At 38.9% G+C, this 20168-nt stretch overlaps 1 protein-coding gene across 4 annotated transcripts; it reads right to left on the minus strand.

Moving 5' to 3' along the window:
• Nucleotides 1-6577: 6577 nt before the first annotated feature.
• On the minus strand, nucleotides 6578-18462 carry LOC124545266 (hsp90 co-chaperone Cdc37). 4 transcript variants are annotated; one of them, XM_047124167.1, is made up of 2 exons: nucleotides 18386-18462; nucleotides 6578-8292 (listed from the first exon to the last, which is right to left on the minus strand). In XM_047124167.1, the coding sequence occupies exon 2, from the start codon at nucleotides 8245-8247 to the stop codon at nucleotides 7162-7164; it is 1086 nt and encodes a 361-aa protein (XP_046980123.1). In that variant the 5' UTR covers nucleotides 8248-8292; nucleotides 18386-18462; the 3' UTR covers nucleotides 6578-7161. The 4 variants fall into 4 exon arrangements, with proteins under 4 accessions (XP_046980123.1, XP_046980115.1, XP_046980107.1 ...); XM_047124159.1 differs by lacking the exon at nucleotides 18386-18462 and adding an exon at nucleotides 17828-17939; XM_047124151.1 differs by lacking the exon at nucleotides 18386-18462 and adding an exon at nucleotides 17674-17800.
• Between the last annotated feature and the right edge of the window lie 1706 nt (nucleotides 18463-20168).

Below are 20168 nucleotides of genomic sequence, written 5' to 3' on the forward strand. Positions count from 1 at the left end.
TGGAATTTTGTTTTGTACATAATTAAGTGATTACGAAATAAAGTGTAAGCTTTCGCAGCTCTGTTTTTCACTTTTTTGTGCAAGTATTAGTTCACGAATTTACTTCCAGGCTGAAAATTAGGTATTCTTATGCTGCACACACACAACATGTTGTGCTAACTGTACACTTCCTTGTTAAACGTTCACTTGTAGTCGTGCTTATTTAATTTTGTCACTCTCTCAATCAAAAGATCTGTTTCAGAGGCCCTAGTTCCTATGCGGCTAACTTTTCCTGGTAATTTACTTTTCTGTTCCCAGAATGAGATTTTCACTCAGTAGCAGAGTGTGCACTGGTATGAAACTTCCTGCCATATTAAAGCTGTGTTCTGGGCCGAGACTCGAACTCAGGACCTTTGCCTTTCACAGGCAAGTGCTCTATTGACAGCCACCCAAGCACGACTCATTGACCCGTTCTCATAGCTTTATGTTTCTGTTAGCATTTAAAACAGTTTCAACATAGTCCATGTTGACCCCGCACAGTAAACCACCAACTCCAAACACAAACTGCCATTTGTGAAAATGATTGAACTCTAGCAGTAATGTCTACCAACACGGTCACTTGACTAGAATACAAATGAGGCACTGAGATCCGTAAAGACCCAAAGCACACTGCTGTCAATCTCACATTTAAGTGAATATCAGAGAAACCAGCGATACAGCTTTTCGTGAAAGTTCATATATGCAATGTGTGCCTACAGCACAGATAAAGCTGGCTCGCCATAAGATCAACATATTTCAGAAGCAGGAATAAATGCTACAAACTCACAATTGACGGTGATGTGCTTTAGGCCCTTATGGTTCTCAGGGCCCCAAATGGATTACTGTATGATAAAATTCATAACTTAATATAGTATAACTCATTCAGAAACCCACAAAATAGGTTTACCGTGAATACAACTTTAACATATACTGATGTCTGATCTAATTTTACTACGTAGTGAGTGAATTAGCACATCTGAGGAGTGTGCTATTATCTAGCAGGATTTATGCTGAGCGAATGGGCATAAAACTTTGCCGCAGTGTGGCTACCAGCTGGCAGCACTGGCAAACTTTGTTGAATGGCAAGGGCTAGCTGTGCGCAGAGTGAATTGTGCATATTGTTTATTAAATCTGTATGTATTTGGTCTGTAAGACAGGTCCTAACACAGGTTGCACACGCATCAAAGCTCTTTAAAACATGCAAAACTGAATGTGTGCTTGCAACCGTGTTGCCAAGTTTCGCAGAGCCTAGAGGAGCAATAGCATGGTAGATTTAAGTACTGTTATCTTTCAGATTGCAGCACTCAATGAAAGATAACCAATAAATCTGTAAGGTGTCAAAAGTTAGGATGTTCATGTGCTCTTACACAGCAGCCACCACTGATTGTACAGCTTTTTATATTGGTACGACAACCAACCAGCTGTACATCAGGCTGAATGGCCACTGCCAAACTGCGGCCAAGAGCAAAGTGGACCATCTGATGGGACAACATGCGGCTAAATATTACTTAATTTCAATGGCTGCTTTGCTATCCAAGACAACTGGATCCTTTCCTGAACTGCACAGATGGGAGTTATCCTTATTACACATTCTCTGCTCCCCTAATTATCCCGGCCTCAACCTACAGCAACATACTATCCCCACACCCTCCACTACCTCCTCTCTCCTATCATTCCCTCCCAACTTTCGTCTCCCACCCTGTTTATTTGCCGCCCTCTGCCAATGCATCTGCCCATCTTTCATTCTTCACTGCCCCACAAGCTTCTGATACTGTGCCTGTTGGCATTCTAGTCCCTGTAAACTCCACCAGACAGCATTCATCTCTCTCCCCACCCATACATTGCTATCCCTTCCCCTTCCCCACCCCCTCCAGGTTGCTGCTTGCATCCCACATGATAGTTGCATTCCAGCGCAAGATGCTGGAGTTGGCAGTTGTATATGTGCTTGCTTGTGTGAATGAATGGTGTGTGTGTGTGTGTGTGTGTGTGTGTGTTTTGCTGAGGAAGTCTGTGGCCAAAAGACTTATGTAAGTGTCTTAATTTTGCCTGTCTGCAACTTAACGTGTTTTCTTTACGCTAAGTAGCAATCTGTCTTTTCTTACATTGTTGAACATGTAAATAGACTAATATAATTTGTAACTGTCTTTTCTTTCAGTCAGTGTATGCGGAAGGAGTACAGGTACTGCTTCCCACACAACGGAAGCATTTAGCTATCATCATGCATGTAAACAAGATTCAAAACATTGCTGAGCTTGCAGATCTTGTCCTCCTTTGGAACTAATACCAACAAAAATACATGCATATATTTGCATGGCTACACTGTGCATGCTCTGCATCCTAAATGGGGTGAAGGGTAGCGTCACGTGAAGAGGATGAGATGAGATGAGAAAAGACTTGGGGATGGATGGAGAGACAACTAGGTAACGGGATAGGAATGTGGCACTGGTGAATTTGCTTTGGGACAGGCAGTGGGAGGTAAGTCGAGCATGTGATGCAGTGGAGAGGTGGGCTGGGAGAGAAGAGAGGGGCAAAAAACAGAACGAGGGAAGCTACGGAAATTGTAATGGGGTGAACTGGGAGGGATGGGGACAACAGCGGAGGCATGTGTGGGACAGGCACTACTGCAGATTGAGATCTGGAGGATTGCAGGAACTGAGGTGGTTGTAAGGACTCTCCTCACTCTATGTAATTCATAGAAGCAGGTACAGTAGGATGGGTAAGGTAAGGAGTGGGTGGGAAGGCGAAACATCCAAGTGGCTTAAATTGTGAGACACCACAGATGTCAAGCACGTTGTGCTGCGGAGTGTCTCCTACCACCAAATCTGCTCTTGGCCATAGTTTGGTGCTAACCGTTCATTTGAGTGGACAGCTGGTTGGTGGTCATGCCCACATAAAAACGCTATGCAAAAGTTACAGCACACAAACAGCCTGCTGGCTTGTGTCTTGGGTTCTTCGGCTGACATTTGCTCAATAATATTTCTGATGTTTTGTCAGCACAAGTGGTTGGTTTTGTCAAAGCTTGATGCTCCATTGCTGGTGGCAGGTTGGGAGTTGAACTTGCTACTGCAGATTATACCAGATACCTTGATTAATTATTATGTTGTATTAACTTTTTGTTTATTTCATTATTTAACAGAAATAAATTTATGTATCTATTGCACCAATGTATGAGGGCTTTTACTTGGTCATTACCACTGTGGATGTCCTCTTGCTACCATGCAACAGTTGTTTGCTGCAGCATGGGAATCTCAGGATGGCTCACCTTGAGGATTTCTTTTCTTGTTGAAGCTATTGTCACATTTGTGGATTTCCTGAACAAGTATGAGTGTATGGTAGTTTTCTCCACAGCAAGAACTTCCCTGTCGACAAATTTTATCATGTGTTTGGACTCACAAAGTGAATGCTCTGCCACAGCCAACTCCTCCATCTGTCCTAACCTGCAATGTGGTCTATGTTCGGTGATCCTGGTGCTGACTGATCATCAACTCATTCCAATACAGATTTTTCCTTGCAGCGTATGCAGTATACTGCCGATGTTGCATGTGGATGTCTTTTGTCAATCTGGGACACACTTTGATCTTCTTTGTTGGTTTACAAAAAAAATTTGCACTGTGTTTGTGCAACATACAGCCGATTCTGGATCATCACCCTGGGGACGTAGGGCAGAACAGCCGCAACTGACATTTTGTCTTCTAATGTGTCACTTCACAGTATTAGATACCATGACACTTCTTACGTAACTGGTAGAGTACCTCCATTGCTCCTCAGAATGCTTTCCATGCATTGTATCTCACATCTGAGGTGCACAGTTCACATATTCATCTTGCACGTGTTACAAGTGTATTAGTCATCCCTCTTTCTGACTCCGCTGGTGATCTGACAGCTTGAGCAGCTATCAGTCCATGTGTGTCAGTTGTTGACACACACTGTATCCCAGGTTCTCACATCCCTCATAATCAGCACATCTAGAGCTTGTTGGCATGGAGACTGTTCAAACATTTTAGGATTTCACCACTGCTCCACATGTCTTCGTCGACGGACCTCTTACCAGACCACACCTTAGGTTTACAACGTGTCAAGTCCAGCATGTGCGTTACGAAATGTTCCACCGATAGGAAGACTACACAGATCTTTGGAGAAAATAGAAGTGGCTTTATGCATATCAAGGGCTGATATGGCAAACAAAGAGGGGAAAGCTTCAATGTGGGCAGAATATATAGCAGGGCTATATAAAGGAAGTGAATTTGAAGGTTACATTGTAGAAAGGGAAGAGGAAGTAGACGAAGATGAGATGGGAGGTACAATACTGCAAGACAAAGCACTGAAAGACCTAAACTGAAGTAAGGCCCCTGGAGTAGATGACATTTTCTCGGAATTGCTGATATCATTGAGACAGATAGTCATAAGAAAAATGCTCCACTTAGTGTGCAGGATATATGAGACAGGCAAAATAGCCTCACAGACTTAAAAATATATTAATTCTTTTTCAAAGAAGGCATACGCTGACAGGTGTAATATAAGCGAACTATCAGTTTCTAAACCTGGATGCAAAATACTGATAAAAATTATTTACAGAACAATAGAAAAACTGGTAGAAGGCAAGCTTGGGGGGAATATCTTTTGGGTTCCAGAGAAATGTAGGAACATCCAAAGGTGATACTGATCCTGTAACTTATCTTAGAAGAAATGTTGAAGTACGGTAAATTTACATGTATACGATTTGCAGATTTAGAGAAAGCTTTTGAGTGTTGACCAGAATACATTCTTTGATATTCTGAAGGTAGCAGGAATAAAATAGAGGGAGCAGAAAGTTATTTCCAACCTATACAAAAACCAGACTATAGTTATAAGAGACTAACTACATGAAATGAAGTACTGGTTGAGCAAAGAACGAGACAGGTTTGTAGACTATCTCCTGCGAAAGGGAATTACAGTTCAGGGAGAAGAAATAAAAACTCTGAGGTTTACTTATGACAGTGCAATTCTGTCGGAGATGATTTGGAGTAGCAGTTGAACAGAACGGGTAGTAAGAAGTTATAAGATGAACATCAACAAAAGTGAAACGAGGGTGGTGGAATGTGTTGGATTAAATCACGTAATGTTGAGGGAGTTAGATTAGGAAATGAGGCATTCAAAGTAGTAGATGACTTTTGCTATTTGGGCAGCAAAATAACTGATGAAGGTTGAAGTAGAGAGAACATAAAATGCTGACTGGATAGACATAGAAAATTTCCAAAAAAAAAGAGGAATTTCTTAATGTCTAATATAAAACTTAAGCATCCGGAAGTCTCTTCTGAAACTGTTTGTCTCAAGTGTAGGCTTGTACAGAAGTGTACAGTTTACTGTATAGACAAGTAGAGAATAGGTTTTAGAATGAGGTGATACAGAAGAATCCTGAAGATTTAATGGGTCATTTGAATAAGTATGGAGGAGGTACTGGAATAGAATTGGTAGAATTAAGAAATTGACAGTATAACCTTCCTCGCAGAAAGGATCATTTGATAGACATAACCTGAGACATCAAGGAATTGTGAATTTGGTAATGGAGACAACTGTGTGGGTTAAAAATTGTAGAGGAAAGCCAAGGTTTGACTACAGAAGCAGGTTCAAATGGACATAGGTTGTAGCAGGCTTGTAGAAGCCTCTACAGCCCTACTAAACACAAAATAGACTTGTGTGGAGTGTTGAATCAGAACAGCTTTCAGGCTGAAGACATACCAACACGTAAAGTATACTGCATTTACATATTCATACAATATCTGGAATGGCTTGTGTATCTTCATATTTACATTAGATACATTACAAAAACTACCACTATTATGCAGAAAATCGCATACCGCTTAAGACTTTTCTGTTTATTATTGGCATTACCCACAGACCCTTTAACTGTCCCTGAATTAGGTTGTTGCTGTAATTGTTAATTGGGTTGTTTTTTTGTTGCAGCTTACTTCGAACAAATTGTATTATAATTAAAAAATTATTAATACAATGTAAAATGGTTTCATTACTGATAAATTTGCAAGTGAGTATCAGGGGTGGGAGGCTGAATCTTGAGGCAGTTTAATGTACCACATAAGTGCCAGTTATAAAAATAAGATTGAACGCTAGATGCAACAACTATTACCTTTGCTTTCATCTTGGTACACAGCTATTATGAAAACTAAATATTTTCTTGCCGAGTTCCTGAGAATATCTAAACATATATTGTAATGCAAATCTCAAGGGCTGAACTCCATCAGAAGAAATGGAAAATTTACATCTCAATATCATCATTGATAACATTATCGTGTCCATCTCTATAAATAGATGAAAACACCAGAAAATTTTCAATACAGCACTTAATTTGAGTTAGCAAACATATTTTACATAGATACACATCTTGTCACCATGACCAAAAGCATTGAGTTTGTGTGTGTGTGTGTGTGGGGGGGGGGGGGGGGGGGGGGGGGGGGGGGGGGGAGGATATCATGTTGCACAGCTCAAAACTTCTTTAGTGTTATTAAGTTGCTATGCCAGAAGTAGTGCCCGTCAAAATAGTACTACATTGTCGAACAAAATCTAAATTTAATTATATTATAATCTTTAATTTCCTTAAGATAAAAAGACAGACTCAATTACAAAATGTTGCAACTTTGTAATGCAAAAAACTGACAATAGTTTATTTTCTAACATATGGCAATTGTCCACAAAGTAAATTCTCCAAAACGGTAATGAACACTACATAGCTTTCTGAATGCAAGTAAACTCTGTGTCAATTTTAGGCAGAGAAAGCAATGAAACAATTCAGCACCTGATGTCTTCCTCTTGTCAGCAGCAAGATATACTTTAAGACTGACGGTGAGTGTGACACACAGTAGTAGCGCACATACCTTTTTAGTTTCTGGTTTAAATATGTCAAACATTGTCTGCCTTTGTAGCAAGATATGTGAATCACAAACAGACAAAATTTATTTTTAATTTCATCTTTGAAAACTGTCTACATAAAATAACAAATGTCTTCATTTCTGCAGCTAAAAGTAGTTTCTCGATATTATTGACTGATACTTACATGTAACTTACAAAATTTGCATAAGTACTGTAATATTATATACATACATAAAAATACATGAAATATTTTAAGGCCAACACTGTTTCTCAAACAACTTATTGGTCATCAGAAGCTGTAGTTTCTTTTTCTGTAGATTCTTTCTTTTTGGCATCTGGAACCCACAAGCCAGAATCTATGCAGCGTTTCATGTGGTACTGTGCTTCTTGTTCAGGCATCTTCAAAATTGTTTCTTGAAGCAGTTTTATATCCTGAGCTTCAAAACACTTTTTCAGTTCTGGTGGGAGGGTTTCTAGGACTTCCAGTGGATCAAGTCCTCCTGGGCCAAGTCTTGCTTTACGTTCCTCTTCTTCAGCTTCGGCCAGGGCAGCCTTCAACTTTTCAGCTGCTCTCACCTGAATCCTTTCTATGAATGAGTGGAGTTCATCATCAAATGATTTTTTATATTCTTCTTCAGCAATTTCCATTTTGCTGAAGAAGGATCCAACACATGCTCTTGGATCAACATCTAGTTTTTGTGCCAGTTCTAACATGTACTGGATACAAATACACTGATGAGCCACATGCTTCATCAGGTCATGTTTTTCCTCCATCTCCAAATTTATGCACCAAATAACCAAATAATTTGCTGTATGTTCACTCACAAGTTCTGGATGCTCCTGCAGAAAACGCTTGCTGTCATCATATCGTCGCAGCATTCCAAAATTCTTCATCAACTTTTCATACTTCGCAATATGTTCTTTCAAACGCTTTCCTTGCTCCTCTTCAGACAAAACTTCTCGTTTTGGTTTTGGAGCTGTGTTTATTACAGTTTTGGCAAATCCAGGTTTACCAATAGTATCAACATTCCATGGAGTTGTCTTTTCTTTCTTCTTGAATTCCTCTTCACGTTTCTTTATTTCTTCAGCCTCTTTCTCGAGCTGTAGAAGGGCGACTTTCAGTTGATCCAAATTTTCTGTCCCATTCTTCTCACTTTTGTTAATTTTCTCCTTTATTTCCTTTAATTTATTTTCATTTGCTGTTCTGCTCTTTTCAATTTCTTCCTTTTCTCGTTTCTGCTCTTCCATGCGTTCTATTCGTGCTTGATGCCTCCATCGGAATAATGATGGTGTATCAATATTAGGATGTGTATCATCCTCATCATCAGATATTTCAATGTCTTTCCATTTACTGTAGTCAACCATGTTCACTTCAGTTCATTACCAGCATATGAACACAGCAGCAAACAACTGGAAATGAAAGATAAAAAATTAAAACAAGTTTTTATTCAATGACAGCTTGGTGTTATTTACCTGTTTTTAAACTAAAAACAAACAACAATGTAATTAAGAAGAGAAAACGTATTGTAGACAAAACTACTTAAGTAATATCTTCATCAGCACCAGTGTGTTATTCATTTTCAAAAAAAAAAAAAAAAAAAAAAAAAAATTTTTTAAATCTTTTCTTCATTTGCCTTATGTGTACATTTTATAGGACTATAGAGCCCAATTCTGGTATGAAACTTGTGACAACAAACATTCTACAATGTGGAAGGTAAGGGAGGAGGGAGGGGGATGGGGTTTGGTCATGGTACAGCTTAGCTTGCTATACAGGGCCCTCTTTGTTCGTGGCTTTTCTGTTCAAGAACATTAGTTTCTTTCCTCTCAGGTATCTGGGTAGATAACGGACATCTTCATATCAATCAATGGAAAATCCAGGATGGAATGTAACAATATTATGAGAAGGAAAGTTGCTATTCACCATATAGTGGAGATGCTGAGTCACAGGTAGGCACAACGAAAAGACTCACAATTATAGCTTTCGGCCGTTAAGGCCTTCGTCAACACCACACACACACACACACACACACACACACACACACAAAAACTGCAGCAGTGTGGTTTCTGTTGCCTGAGACTACAGTTGTGTGTGTGTGTGTGTGTGTGTGTGTGTGTGTGTGTGAGCAGTGAGTACTCACATCTCTATTGTTGACGAAGGCCTTAATGGTTGAAAGCTAAATTGTGAGAGTGTTTGTGTTGTGCCTATCTGCGACTCAGAATCTCTGTTAAATGGTGAACAGCAACTTTCCTTCTCAGGACATCTTCATTTTATGTTTAAGCTGATTCTTTTAAAACCTCAAAGAGCTTCCAAAGAATCTTGATCCACAGCACAGTTCATTGTAATGGATACGGTGTGGCAGACTGGAATCACTCAAAGTGAATGTGTCCCAGCCATCTCAACTGCTCCAGCAATACTGATGGAGGCTCATTCTTGAACTTATGTGTTGGAGACAGTCCTCTCACTTGATCTTTATAGTGAGTGTAATGGAACATCCAAGTTTCTTTGTTGTATATTAGCATTCAAATATCAACCATCTTATATACATCAAGTTTTAAATTCACTGTCAGGTATTAATTCCTAAAGACTCAACACTTCAGTTTATCAAAGGCTGCATTAACTGTACAAATTCTCAACACCTTGTTCACAGGTAACATGCTTAGATAACAGAATTGCTATCTATGGAAAGGAGTTCACCAGCTCCAGTGTTGTATCTGAGCTGTAGCTGTTGTAATCTAGGTTGTACAAGACCTTACTTTTTGGAACCAGTAGGAAGCCCAGATTGGTCATATGATTTGTTATGTTTACTACATCCTGCACCTCTTTTAGAGTGAGACCAGGTGTTGAGGAAACACCTACATAATGTAATTTAGTTACTTTTTGCGGTGACAAGTAGTTTTAGGAGCGGATCTTAGGAAAACTGATAAGTTGTCTGTCAACATGAAACCTGATGCATGCCTGGTGTACCTACTGATATTTCACACAGCATGATGGATAAGTGAGGAGCCAAGAGATCTGATCCACACATGCAGCCCTGTCTCAGTTCACGAGTTCAAAAAGACAGATATATTACATAAACACCATAAGTACACAACCATGTCACCAAGAAAGAAAGCTGAACTACATCAACAAAACGCTTACAAAACCTAGAAAACCGAAATCTGGTTAATTAAATTAATGCTGCAGAATATCCACCATTTTGTGCTTTTCATTTATAATTATTCAGTCAGCTCTGTCCATGCCGGAAGTCTCAGGCCTGAGTCAAATACTTTCTCCAGACCATGGAAGATGGTCTGCTGTTCTCTATATTTCTCTTGGAGTTGTCTTGCACAGCAAATCATACCACTTGTACCTTGAAGCATTTGGAAAGCATACTAAAACTCAGAAAAATGGTGGCAAGTAAGCAAATTCTATCACGAAGTATAATTGTAATAGACAGCTCCAGTGTAGCCCCCTAATGATCATATACAGTAAAATTTGCACTTTGTTCTGTAGAGTACCAACTGCGGAATTTTTCATATCACCAAGTACATCCCTGTTATCCCAACTTAAGAGGAAAAATTTGAAAAGTCAGGACCCTAAGGGGAGAACCAACACTTTGAATTAACTTTCCGAAGTTATGTTTGACCCAAAAACATTGCAAGATTTAAGATGATTTACTGCTTCTCTGAATTCCCGATATGTTGACACCAAGCCTCGTACTACTGTTGTACCCACTAGACAGGAAGTCTTCTGTGGTAAAAGAACTTCTACTCAGTGACATAAATAAAGTTTTCTTCCAGTCTTCTAATACCTCAAAACTACCTGCGAGAACGAGAAAATTTTCAGCAGTATTCAATGGCAGAAAATGGGCAGTGGGATGGACCACACAATTCTTTTATTCTTGTATATGGTTCTTTATGCCTTGTCATCCATTTGTGTTAAACAAAGGGCTTCTACTTAACATTAGAATTTGGAGCTCAATGAAGGGTTAGATACGCTTTCCATATATTAGTGACAAGACCTAAAATCATCCATGGTTTCTTACAACATCCCTTTCCAATGTTTAACATGAACAACTCTGTCAAAAGGTATATCTATTATTCCTGAGAACAATAGCATAATTAATTTTTAAATGCCAGATACTGTTCTATTACTCTGCAGAAATAGAAACGGAAACAATGAATACTGACTACATCATAACAACATGTAAAGACAGAAAGAGAAAAACAAATTGCAGTTCCCCTTCTGCATTTATGAATCATTACGAGACATACCAGCACGCAGTCAGTTCCTGAAGGACCTCAACAAGAAGGCTGAAATGTCAGATTTGAAGATTCTGACAAGAATGATTCAATACCAAAATCCATGAACTTTTAGCTTCACTAAGGTGACTTCTCTGAACTTTTCAGTGTTCTGTCAAACCCTGACACCATTCCTGAATCTCTCATGCACTCCCTTTTTTTTCACCTAACAGTTTCCCATTCATACCTCATCCATTAATATACATACATTTTACACTTCTGAAATGAAATTTGATCTTCTTGTGTGCTGTATAAGGTTTTTGTATTGTTAACTCCCAATTTCTTTCCACATCTTTCAGCCATTTAGCTACTCTGCTCTTCCTGTTAACATTTACGAATGACTTCATATTTGATTTTTACATTTTCTTTCTCACTGATAAATGGGATTAGTTCCAAAGTTATAAATGGGTTTGTGAATCTCCTTATAGTGTATTCTTCATTCTACACTGCCACATTACAGGTTTGAATATCAACACTGTAAGAAAAGGATAGATTGCTACTTATCGTAAGACGCAGACAAGCAAAATTAAAAAGACACATAGTAACTTTCGGTCACAGCATTTTCCAGAAAAAGAATGAGAAACACGCACCACTCATTCCGCACACATGACCACCAACCCCAGCAACTTGGACAAGGATGCAAATGTCACTTAGAATAGAGGCAGCAATCTGGAGGGGCTGCAGAAGGGATAGCAGTGTATGGGTGGCTGGAGAGAGGAGTACTGTCTGGCGGAGTGTGCAGGAACTAGACTGCTAATGAGTGCAGCATTGGGAGGTTGTGGGGCAGGAAGGTGGCGAAAGCGGAGTGAAGAAAAAAAAAAGGAGGTGGGCAGAGGAGGCTGGATGGGTGGGTGGATGCATTGGCAGAGGGTGGCACACAAAGTGGGTGGGAGATGAGAATAGGGAGGAGGTGATAGGACAGAGGTGGTGGAAAGTGTTCAGTGGAGGTTGTAGGGACATTACCCATTACTACCCCATCCTGGAACAACTGAAATACATCCTTCACCAGGACTCTGATTATTTATCAACATGCCCTGAAATGTGGGACATCCTACCCAAGAGCTTCCCAAAGAACTGTTCCATTGCTCATCCAACCGCCACAACATCCTAATCCATACCTATGCCACTCCCAATCCCAAACCATTGCCACTAGGATTATACCCCTGTGGAACAGCCACGTGCAATATCTGCCCAATCCACCCACCCAGCTTTTCCTATTCCAGTCCCGTCGCAGGTTTATCCTACCACATCACATCAGAGGGGACAGGGCCACCTGCGAAAGCAGCCATGTCATATACCAGCTCTGCTGCAGTCATTCCACAGCTTTTTATATTGGTATGACTATCAACCAGCTGTCTATCAGGATGAATAGCGCCACTGCCAAAGAGTGGAAAAGAGCAAAGGAGACCACCCTGTGGTACAACTTGCAGCTGAACATAACATGCTTAATTTCAATGCCTGCTTCCCTACCTAAGCCATCTGGATCCTCCCCTCCACCATCAGTTTTTCTGAACTGCGCAGATGGGAGTTATTCTTTCAACCTATTATCCGCCCTCAACCTACAGTAACATACAGTCCCCATACCTTCCACCCAACAGTTTCCATCCTCTCTGTCGTATCACCTTCCTATACGTGTCTCCCACCCTTTCTGTGTGCCGACCTCTGCCAATGCACATGTCCATCTTTCTCCGCTCCCCTCCTTTTTATTCCGTTTTCTGCCCCACAACCTATTGACACTGCACCTGTTAGCAGTGTAGTCCCTGCACATTCCACCGGACAGCACTCCTCTCTCCTCCAACCTGTACACTGCTATCCCTTCCCCTCCCCCCCCCCCCCACTCTAGATTACTGCTTCCATTCCATGTGACAGTTTCATTTTAGTCTGAGCTGCCGGAGTTTACAGTTGTGTGTGTGAGATGTGCTTGCTTGTGTGAATGAATGGTGTGTGTTTCTTTTTCTGATGGCAGCTGTGGCCTAAAACTAATGTGTAAGTGTCTTAATCGTACCTGTCTGCAACTTAACATGTCACCTTTATAGTAAGCAGCAATCAATCTTTTCCTTACACTGTTCATTACACATCCCTTTAGTCAACATTCTGTACCATCTACCTACGTTCATAACTTGATTACTGCTTAATTTATAAATCTTTGCCTAAATGCCTCATATTATTCATAGAATTACCCAGCCGAAAATCTCTGTCTTCTTTCCATCTCACTTCGCTACTTCCTCTCCATTCCCTCTCTTTCAAATGTCTACAACTTATCTACAACATTCAAGCTTTTACATTTCCACAGACTAATTTGTCCAAAAGAACAGACACCATACATTCGCATAATCTGTAAAACATTGGCCTTATTCTGCTTCTTGTATAATATTTGTCACAGTTTTTTTAGTGAAAGATGTGGTCATTATGAGAATTTTTTAGAACGCATGCCATGTGAATAATCATTTTGTTTCTTACATGCAAAGCTTTCAATGAACATTTCATTATTTAGCATTCCAACACCTAGCGAGTGCCCTGAAGTTCTACCCACCACTGTTCTATCCTTTTGACAAGGCCACTTACAAAATGAGGGAGACCACTTAAATCTGAAGTTTTCAAGTACTACAGTAGTGAGAAGCCGAACTGGGGAGCGGGTTACTTTATGGTTACATTAGACGTACTTTGAAATCAACAGCTTCTATAAATGGGTGAATGCATGTCACAAGAGCTTTGAATTTGGGTTTCCAATCACTCCACACTCTTTGTTTGATGGTTTCGTGTCATAATCAGCACTCTACTGCTGGAATTTCTGGATTTTGCTTTTTTGTTTGGAGGGAGGGGTGGGGGGTGGGGGGGGGGGAGGATACATGGACAAGCTTTGTTAAGAGAGTACTTCTACAATAGCAAAGGAAATGGGTGGGTGCTGTCATTTAATATTCTGAATCTGCTGTACAAAAAGCTTCTGTACACCATTTCTAAGGGTTGAAGTGAATTATGTCTTAGAACGAATGGTATTTTATCAACACTTGATACTGGACTCATACTATTGTTCTGAGTGTACACATCTTTCTTTACTCAAGTTACACAGGCCACTTCATACGTACAGTAATGTCCAAATAGTTAAGATTCACTTGCATGGACGAAAAGTAGAACGTTTACAAGTACTTTATCATGCTCATTCCCCTTAAATATAGAGTACATAACTGCATTTCTGGAATTCAAAATAGTTTACCAAATTTAAAATTTATAGTCTCACTAGGCATTCAGGTCATGCAATTGCATGTTATACGAACACAAATATATTAGATGCCAGAACAAAAGCTGGGGTTCACTATGTCACACTTTACTCAATGGTTATGTTTCTGTCATGTATGGCTCCTTGTCTTTCCATTATCCTTCATCTGACAGTTACGTACACTTGTGCATACAAATAATGTTGCTGAATTCTGTTAAGTTACAGCAATTGTTTGATGTCTTGAAAGTCACCCTTTTTTTTATTTTTTGAGTGGGGGCTGACTGACCCCATGGTATTTAAGGCTAATAAGTGGAACATGCATCTTTCAGTCCTGCATTGATTACAGTGGAGTACAAAAGAATCAACAACAAGGTTAAAAAAGGAGAAACTGTGTTAAAGAAGCTATGTAACAACACAGCAACATACAAGGAACACTGGAACATCAAAACTTGGTTGTGTGACAAACCAATCTGTAGCATAGTCCAACGTCAGGGTTAGGTGGAAAGCTGACAATTGGTTGCAAAGCTGACAATTTGGGTGCACACTGACAAAACCAATAAATATGAATATGAAATTACTGTTGTGGTAAGAGACTGATCTGTAGTATAGATAATTAAAAAGACAAGGTTAATTCAGAAAAGCTAAAGGCTACTGCACTGACAAATATTTTTATGCTTATTACAGGGAGTGGGTTAATACAGCATTGGTGCAAAAGCTAGCAAATAGTTGTGATGGACAGACACAGAGGGTGAGCAAAAATTTGGAAACGCCAACAACACATTATGATGCCTAAAATGGTGTAGGAAAACCATTGGCTTATACAATAGCTCCCAGTCATCTTGAATCAATGAATACAGGTGCTGCATGGTTTCCAAGGGAAGCTTTTATTGTTCTACCTGAAAAATAATGGCAGATGCAGATAACAATGATGAAGTCGATAGTGATCACACACCCTTCTCTCAAAAGCAGATCACAAAGGCTCAACAATATCGAAATCTGGTTACTGTGGTGTCCAGGAGAGATGCAGCAACTCATTCTCATGCTCACAAAACCAGTCCTGAATGATGCAAGTTGTTTGAACAGGAGTCATGTCATCCTGGAACACAGCATCACCAATAGGAAACAAAAACTATACTGTGGGAAGGACCTGATAAGCCAAAATGACCACATAATCCTCAGCAGTAATGTGATCTCGCAGAGTACCACAGAGTCCTTGGAATACAGCAAAATGACTATCCAAATAATAATCAAACCACTACCATGTTTCAGTCTTGGGACAAACTCAGCCGGTAGTTGAAAACAGTATGAAACAAGAGCCTTCCAGTCAAACACATTTCTTCTATTGCATCATGTCCTGGTTTCCTAGCTTCAGCGCTGTTTTTGAATTTCAGCTCTTCCAGCAATTCCCTGCTTTAGAACTCCCTCCATGTTGTTTTGGTACCAACAGGAATCTTGGATGAGACTTTCAGTTCTGTAGTTACTTTTGCAGCTTCATCCTCTTATTTTTTGTCACAATCCTCTTCAATGACCATCATCACTATCACTCTACACATGCATCCATCTGCATTATGACTTAGCGGATGAGGTTTTTACGCTTTCGCCTTCAATATGGTGCCTCGTGAAATAGCAAACTCTTTGGCAAACGTGGTTACCGAAAACTTCACCATATGAGTGCCAACAATATGCCCACATTCAAATGCACTGAGCTCCAATGTACTGCAATCAAAACTGCACAGGACAATATTCCGAGTATGACTGACACTTGCAACATGTTGAGGACATTCCACGAGAGCTAGCATCTGCATTTCTGTTCAAGCAAACACTTCTCGCAGCTTTTCCACCCATTGTATGTATGTACAGATTCATTATAGATTAACAGTGAAAAATACAAGCTTAGGGGGCCAATACATGAGTCACCCAAAGCACTTTGAAATGATGCTTGGTTGATCTGGGGGAGGGAACCAAACAGCAAGGTTATCAGTCCTATCGGATTAGGGATGGATTGGGAAGGAAGTCAGCTGTGTCCTTTCAAAGGAACCACCCCGGCATTTGTCTAAAGCGATTCAGAGAAATCACAGAAAACCAAAATCAAGATGGCTGGACATGGGTTTTGAGCCATTATCGTCTCAAATGTAAGTCTAGTGTGCTGACCACTCTGCCACTTTCTTCGGTTTCGAAATGTTACTCCACTTAGAAAATAAATATAAAATATTCTGTGGTCATCAATGAGTTGTTTGCATGATAACCCTGAACTCAACTTAGAAATACAAATTAATCACATTCACAACAAATTGTATATGTAGTGGGTCACATTTTGAACACAGACATCCACTTTTTGCAGGAAGTTCCCTACCAACTGAATGCTTCACAGGGCAGCTTGAAGTAACAAATTATCACTATTTGTTTAGTTTTATGGTTTCCAAGATTCAAGAAACGACGCACAGCGCACAAAAAAATTCAGTCATATATTAAACAAAAGAAATACTAAAATATTAAATCCGCACATTCAATTGGGCCAACTATAATCTTCAGGAGTGAGTAACACATCAAAATTGCTCAGTTACAAAATTTACGACCACTCATTCTACTGGTCGTTTTTTGATCTCCTCTGCCACCACAACCTACATTACAAAGATGCAGCAGCAAATTTTTGCATATCCGACAAATTATTTGTTTACATAAGAAACGCGTCTTTTAAATCAAAATCTGCCGTTTTCTTAACCTACTCCTGCACGCTCTTTCAAATATTAAAATCTACTGTTGGCATTACCAAGTTTTTAATTGTATACAAACCTTTTTCTGGGAATCTTACGGTTTGAAACAAAAACTTCAATTCGAAAAAAAAACTTAATTTCGAACACAAAAACATGAAGACGCTCATAATATAATTGACCAATGTGTTCTTCACGCAAAAATGAACCCTACTTGAAATAGGTTAATGAATATATTCGTATTTATGTACTGCTAGGCACAGAAAGGGCAACAGAATATTTATGGACCCTTCAAAAAGTGATATTTTTAGTCTGTGAATGGTAACAACAAATATTACACGAATATAAGAGATGCGTCAATATCGAATTTTCTTCATACTACATTCTGTGACGGCTTGGTCCTTTTTACCTCGTGAGCTCAGATGGGCAAATTAATAATCTTTAACGGCTGCGGTGAACACAGTATATCATAAATAATAACTTGCAGTATGGAAGCAGATTTAAAAAGCAGAGAAATAAAAGTGCATTGTGTTTTTCGGTACTAATCTGTAAGCTCACGAAAAAACTGTCATTTTACAGTACCTTGACAAGTAATGCAATTGAACAACCTCCAACGTCTCTTAAACAATATTTACTCTCGCACGATCAAAGAGAATAATGCAAAAAAATTTCCACACAAACTAAAAAATAAAATAAAAACAAACACGACATCAAAACAACCAGAGTTAATACGTACAAAACGGTAATTTCCCGGATCCTCAAAACCCAGTTAATGTGACAGCAAACAATTGTGGGAGGAAACTGCAGACGCGACGTTCTCGCACTTTCCAGAATCACTTTCCCTGTCAACCGTAAACGTCAGTGGCAAATGATAACAACCGTTAATATGCGTCAATAGTCATTTAAATTTTGCTGTAGTATCCGAAATATGTATAATACATCATACATAACACAATGTAGGTGGGATTCCATACATAACTTAGAAAAAATAATACCGAATACGCCTTCAGTTTAAAAACGTTTTAGAAAAATACGAAACAGCAGGATTCATTTAAAAAAATACAGTATTTCTAGAATCAGGTGAAGAAGTAACTTGAATCCCCATGTTTGTGGGAAATAGAAAACAATTTTTATGAGCATACATACTTAGTGACTCAACATCTTCCAAATAATGATAATACGTTTACTATAATTTCTACTGTTAATAAAAGTTAAAAATTAACAAAACAAGTGTGTGTACTAATTTTTTTGTAAAAGTGTGTATCAAACACTGTCATTTTCATAATTTACAAACCGTATTTTTCTCTGGAAGTCTCGATTAGATTAATTATACTTCACGATACCGGTATTTCCTTAAGTCGGATTACTTGCCTGAGAGACAGATACGGTCCGAATTTTCACCGCTGACAGCGCTGCATGTTTAACTAGGGACATACGGACTCCACATACTTTAGTTAACCTCTCCTCTTCATGGTAGGTTTCTGTCAGCTGCTAGACTTCTCTATTTCAGATAGGCATCATTTTCCTGCAAAGTAGTCTATCTCACAGGCAGATAATCCAACTAATGTATGTTTTAGTATCTGACTCCAAGGCATATGTTCCCACTAAACTGTGATTCTTTGTCTGTCTATAAGGCAGATGATCTCACTAACAAAAGCTTTCGTAAGGCATCATATTCTTGGGTAACTCATCATTGAGCAAAAGAGTGTTCATTGCACAAAAGCGTGTAATCAGAATAATTGCTGGAGCTCATCCAAGATCATCCGGCAGACACTTATTGAAATAGCTAGAAATCTTCACTGTAGCCTCACAGTATATATATTCACTTATGAAATTTGTTATTAACAATCTGAACGAATTCAAAAGTAATAGCAGTGTACATGGCTACAACACTAGGAGAAAGGCCAACTTTGGCTCAGAAGGGGGTAAATTATGCTGCCACAAAAGTCTTTGGTCACTTACTTAATAGCATCAAAAGTCTGACAGATAGCTATATAGCATTTAAAAGGAAATTAAAAGAATTTCTTAATGGAAACTCCTTCTACTCATTAGATGAATTTTTGGATATAGTAAGTGGGTAATTTCCCAACCTCCACAAAAAAAAAAAAAACAATATTGAGTGTCATGTAATATTTTGTCTAATGCAATATCTTGTATAGACACCTTTTATTAACCTGACACGTTCCACATCATTACGAAGTGTCGTATTCATGATTTATGGAACAAGTACTAATCTAATCTAATCTAATCTTTATTGGCCTGTGGGGCAGATAATCTTACTAACCTATTTTTATTTCTTCTGAAGTTTTATTTTTGTCTTATAGTAAATAAGCGCATGTTAAGATGACGAATTTTAAGTTTAAAACGTTATTTTACTTTTTATTATATTAATTTAGTATTATTTAAATTACTTGATATTATCCATAAAGATATTTTCTGACTCTTTATTGTTTTATTCTAATTTTTTTTGTGAGAATCCACCATTATTCTATCGTTTCCCTTCTTTTTCAGAATGGCCAAAGATTTCCATTTATGTGTTTTTTACTGGATGAGAAGTACAATGGAACTTGTGCAACTGGAGAATTGAATGGCGAGATAGATTCTGAAGAGTCATACGTCCATAATGAAATAGGCATATCGTCATCAAAGCATGATACTGACCCAGAAGTAGATATACAAAACTATGACTACATTGCTCCAATACAGAGCAGAGGAAGACCCCTTCCCCACTAAGAAAATCCTTTGGATAAATAAATTTTTTTGCTCGGAATTCTCGACCTCTAGGCTGCAGTACTACAACTACACACGAGAACATAATAAAACATTGAGTATCAATGTTAGAAGGACCAGTGTGCACGTTAGGAGATCGTCCTACACCTCGAGATGTTTAGCCCTTATTTTTCACTGCAGAGATGATCGAAGAAATTGTAATACACACAAACAGAAATCTTGGCACCATGAGAGAGGAAGTGATATGAAGACAGATCATCATTGTAAAGATACCAATCACAACAAAATATGTGCACTTTTTGTTTATTATGTTTTATCTTCAAGTCCTCACAAGAATCATTGAGATC

The sequence above is a fragment of the Schistocerca americana genome, chromosome 1 (assembly GCF_021461395.2).
Source record: "Schistocerca americana isolate TAMUIC-IGC-003095 chromosome 1, iqSchAmer2.1, whole genome shotgun sequence".
Classification (NCBI taxonomy): domain Eukaryota; kingdom Metazoa; phylum Arthropoda; class Insecta; order Orthoptera; family Acrididae; genus Schistocerca; species Schistocerca americana.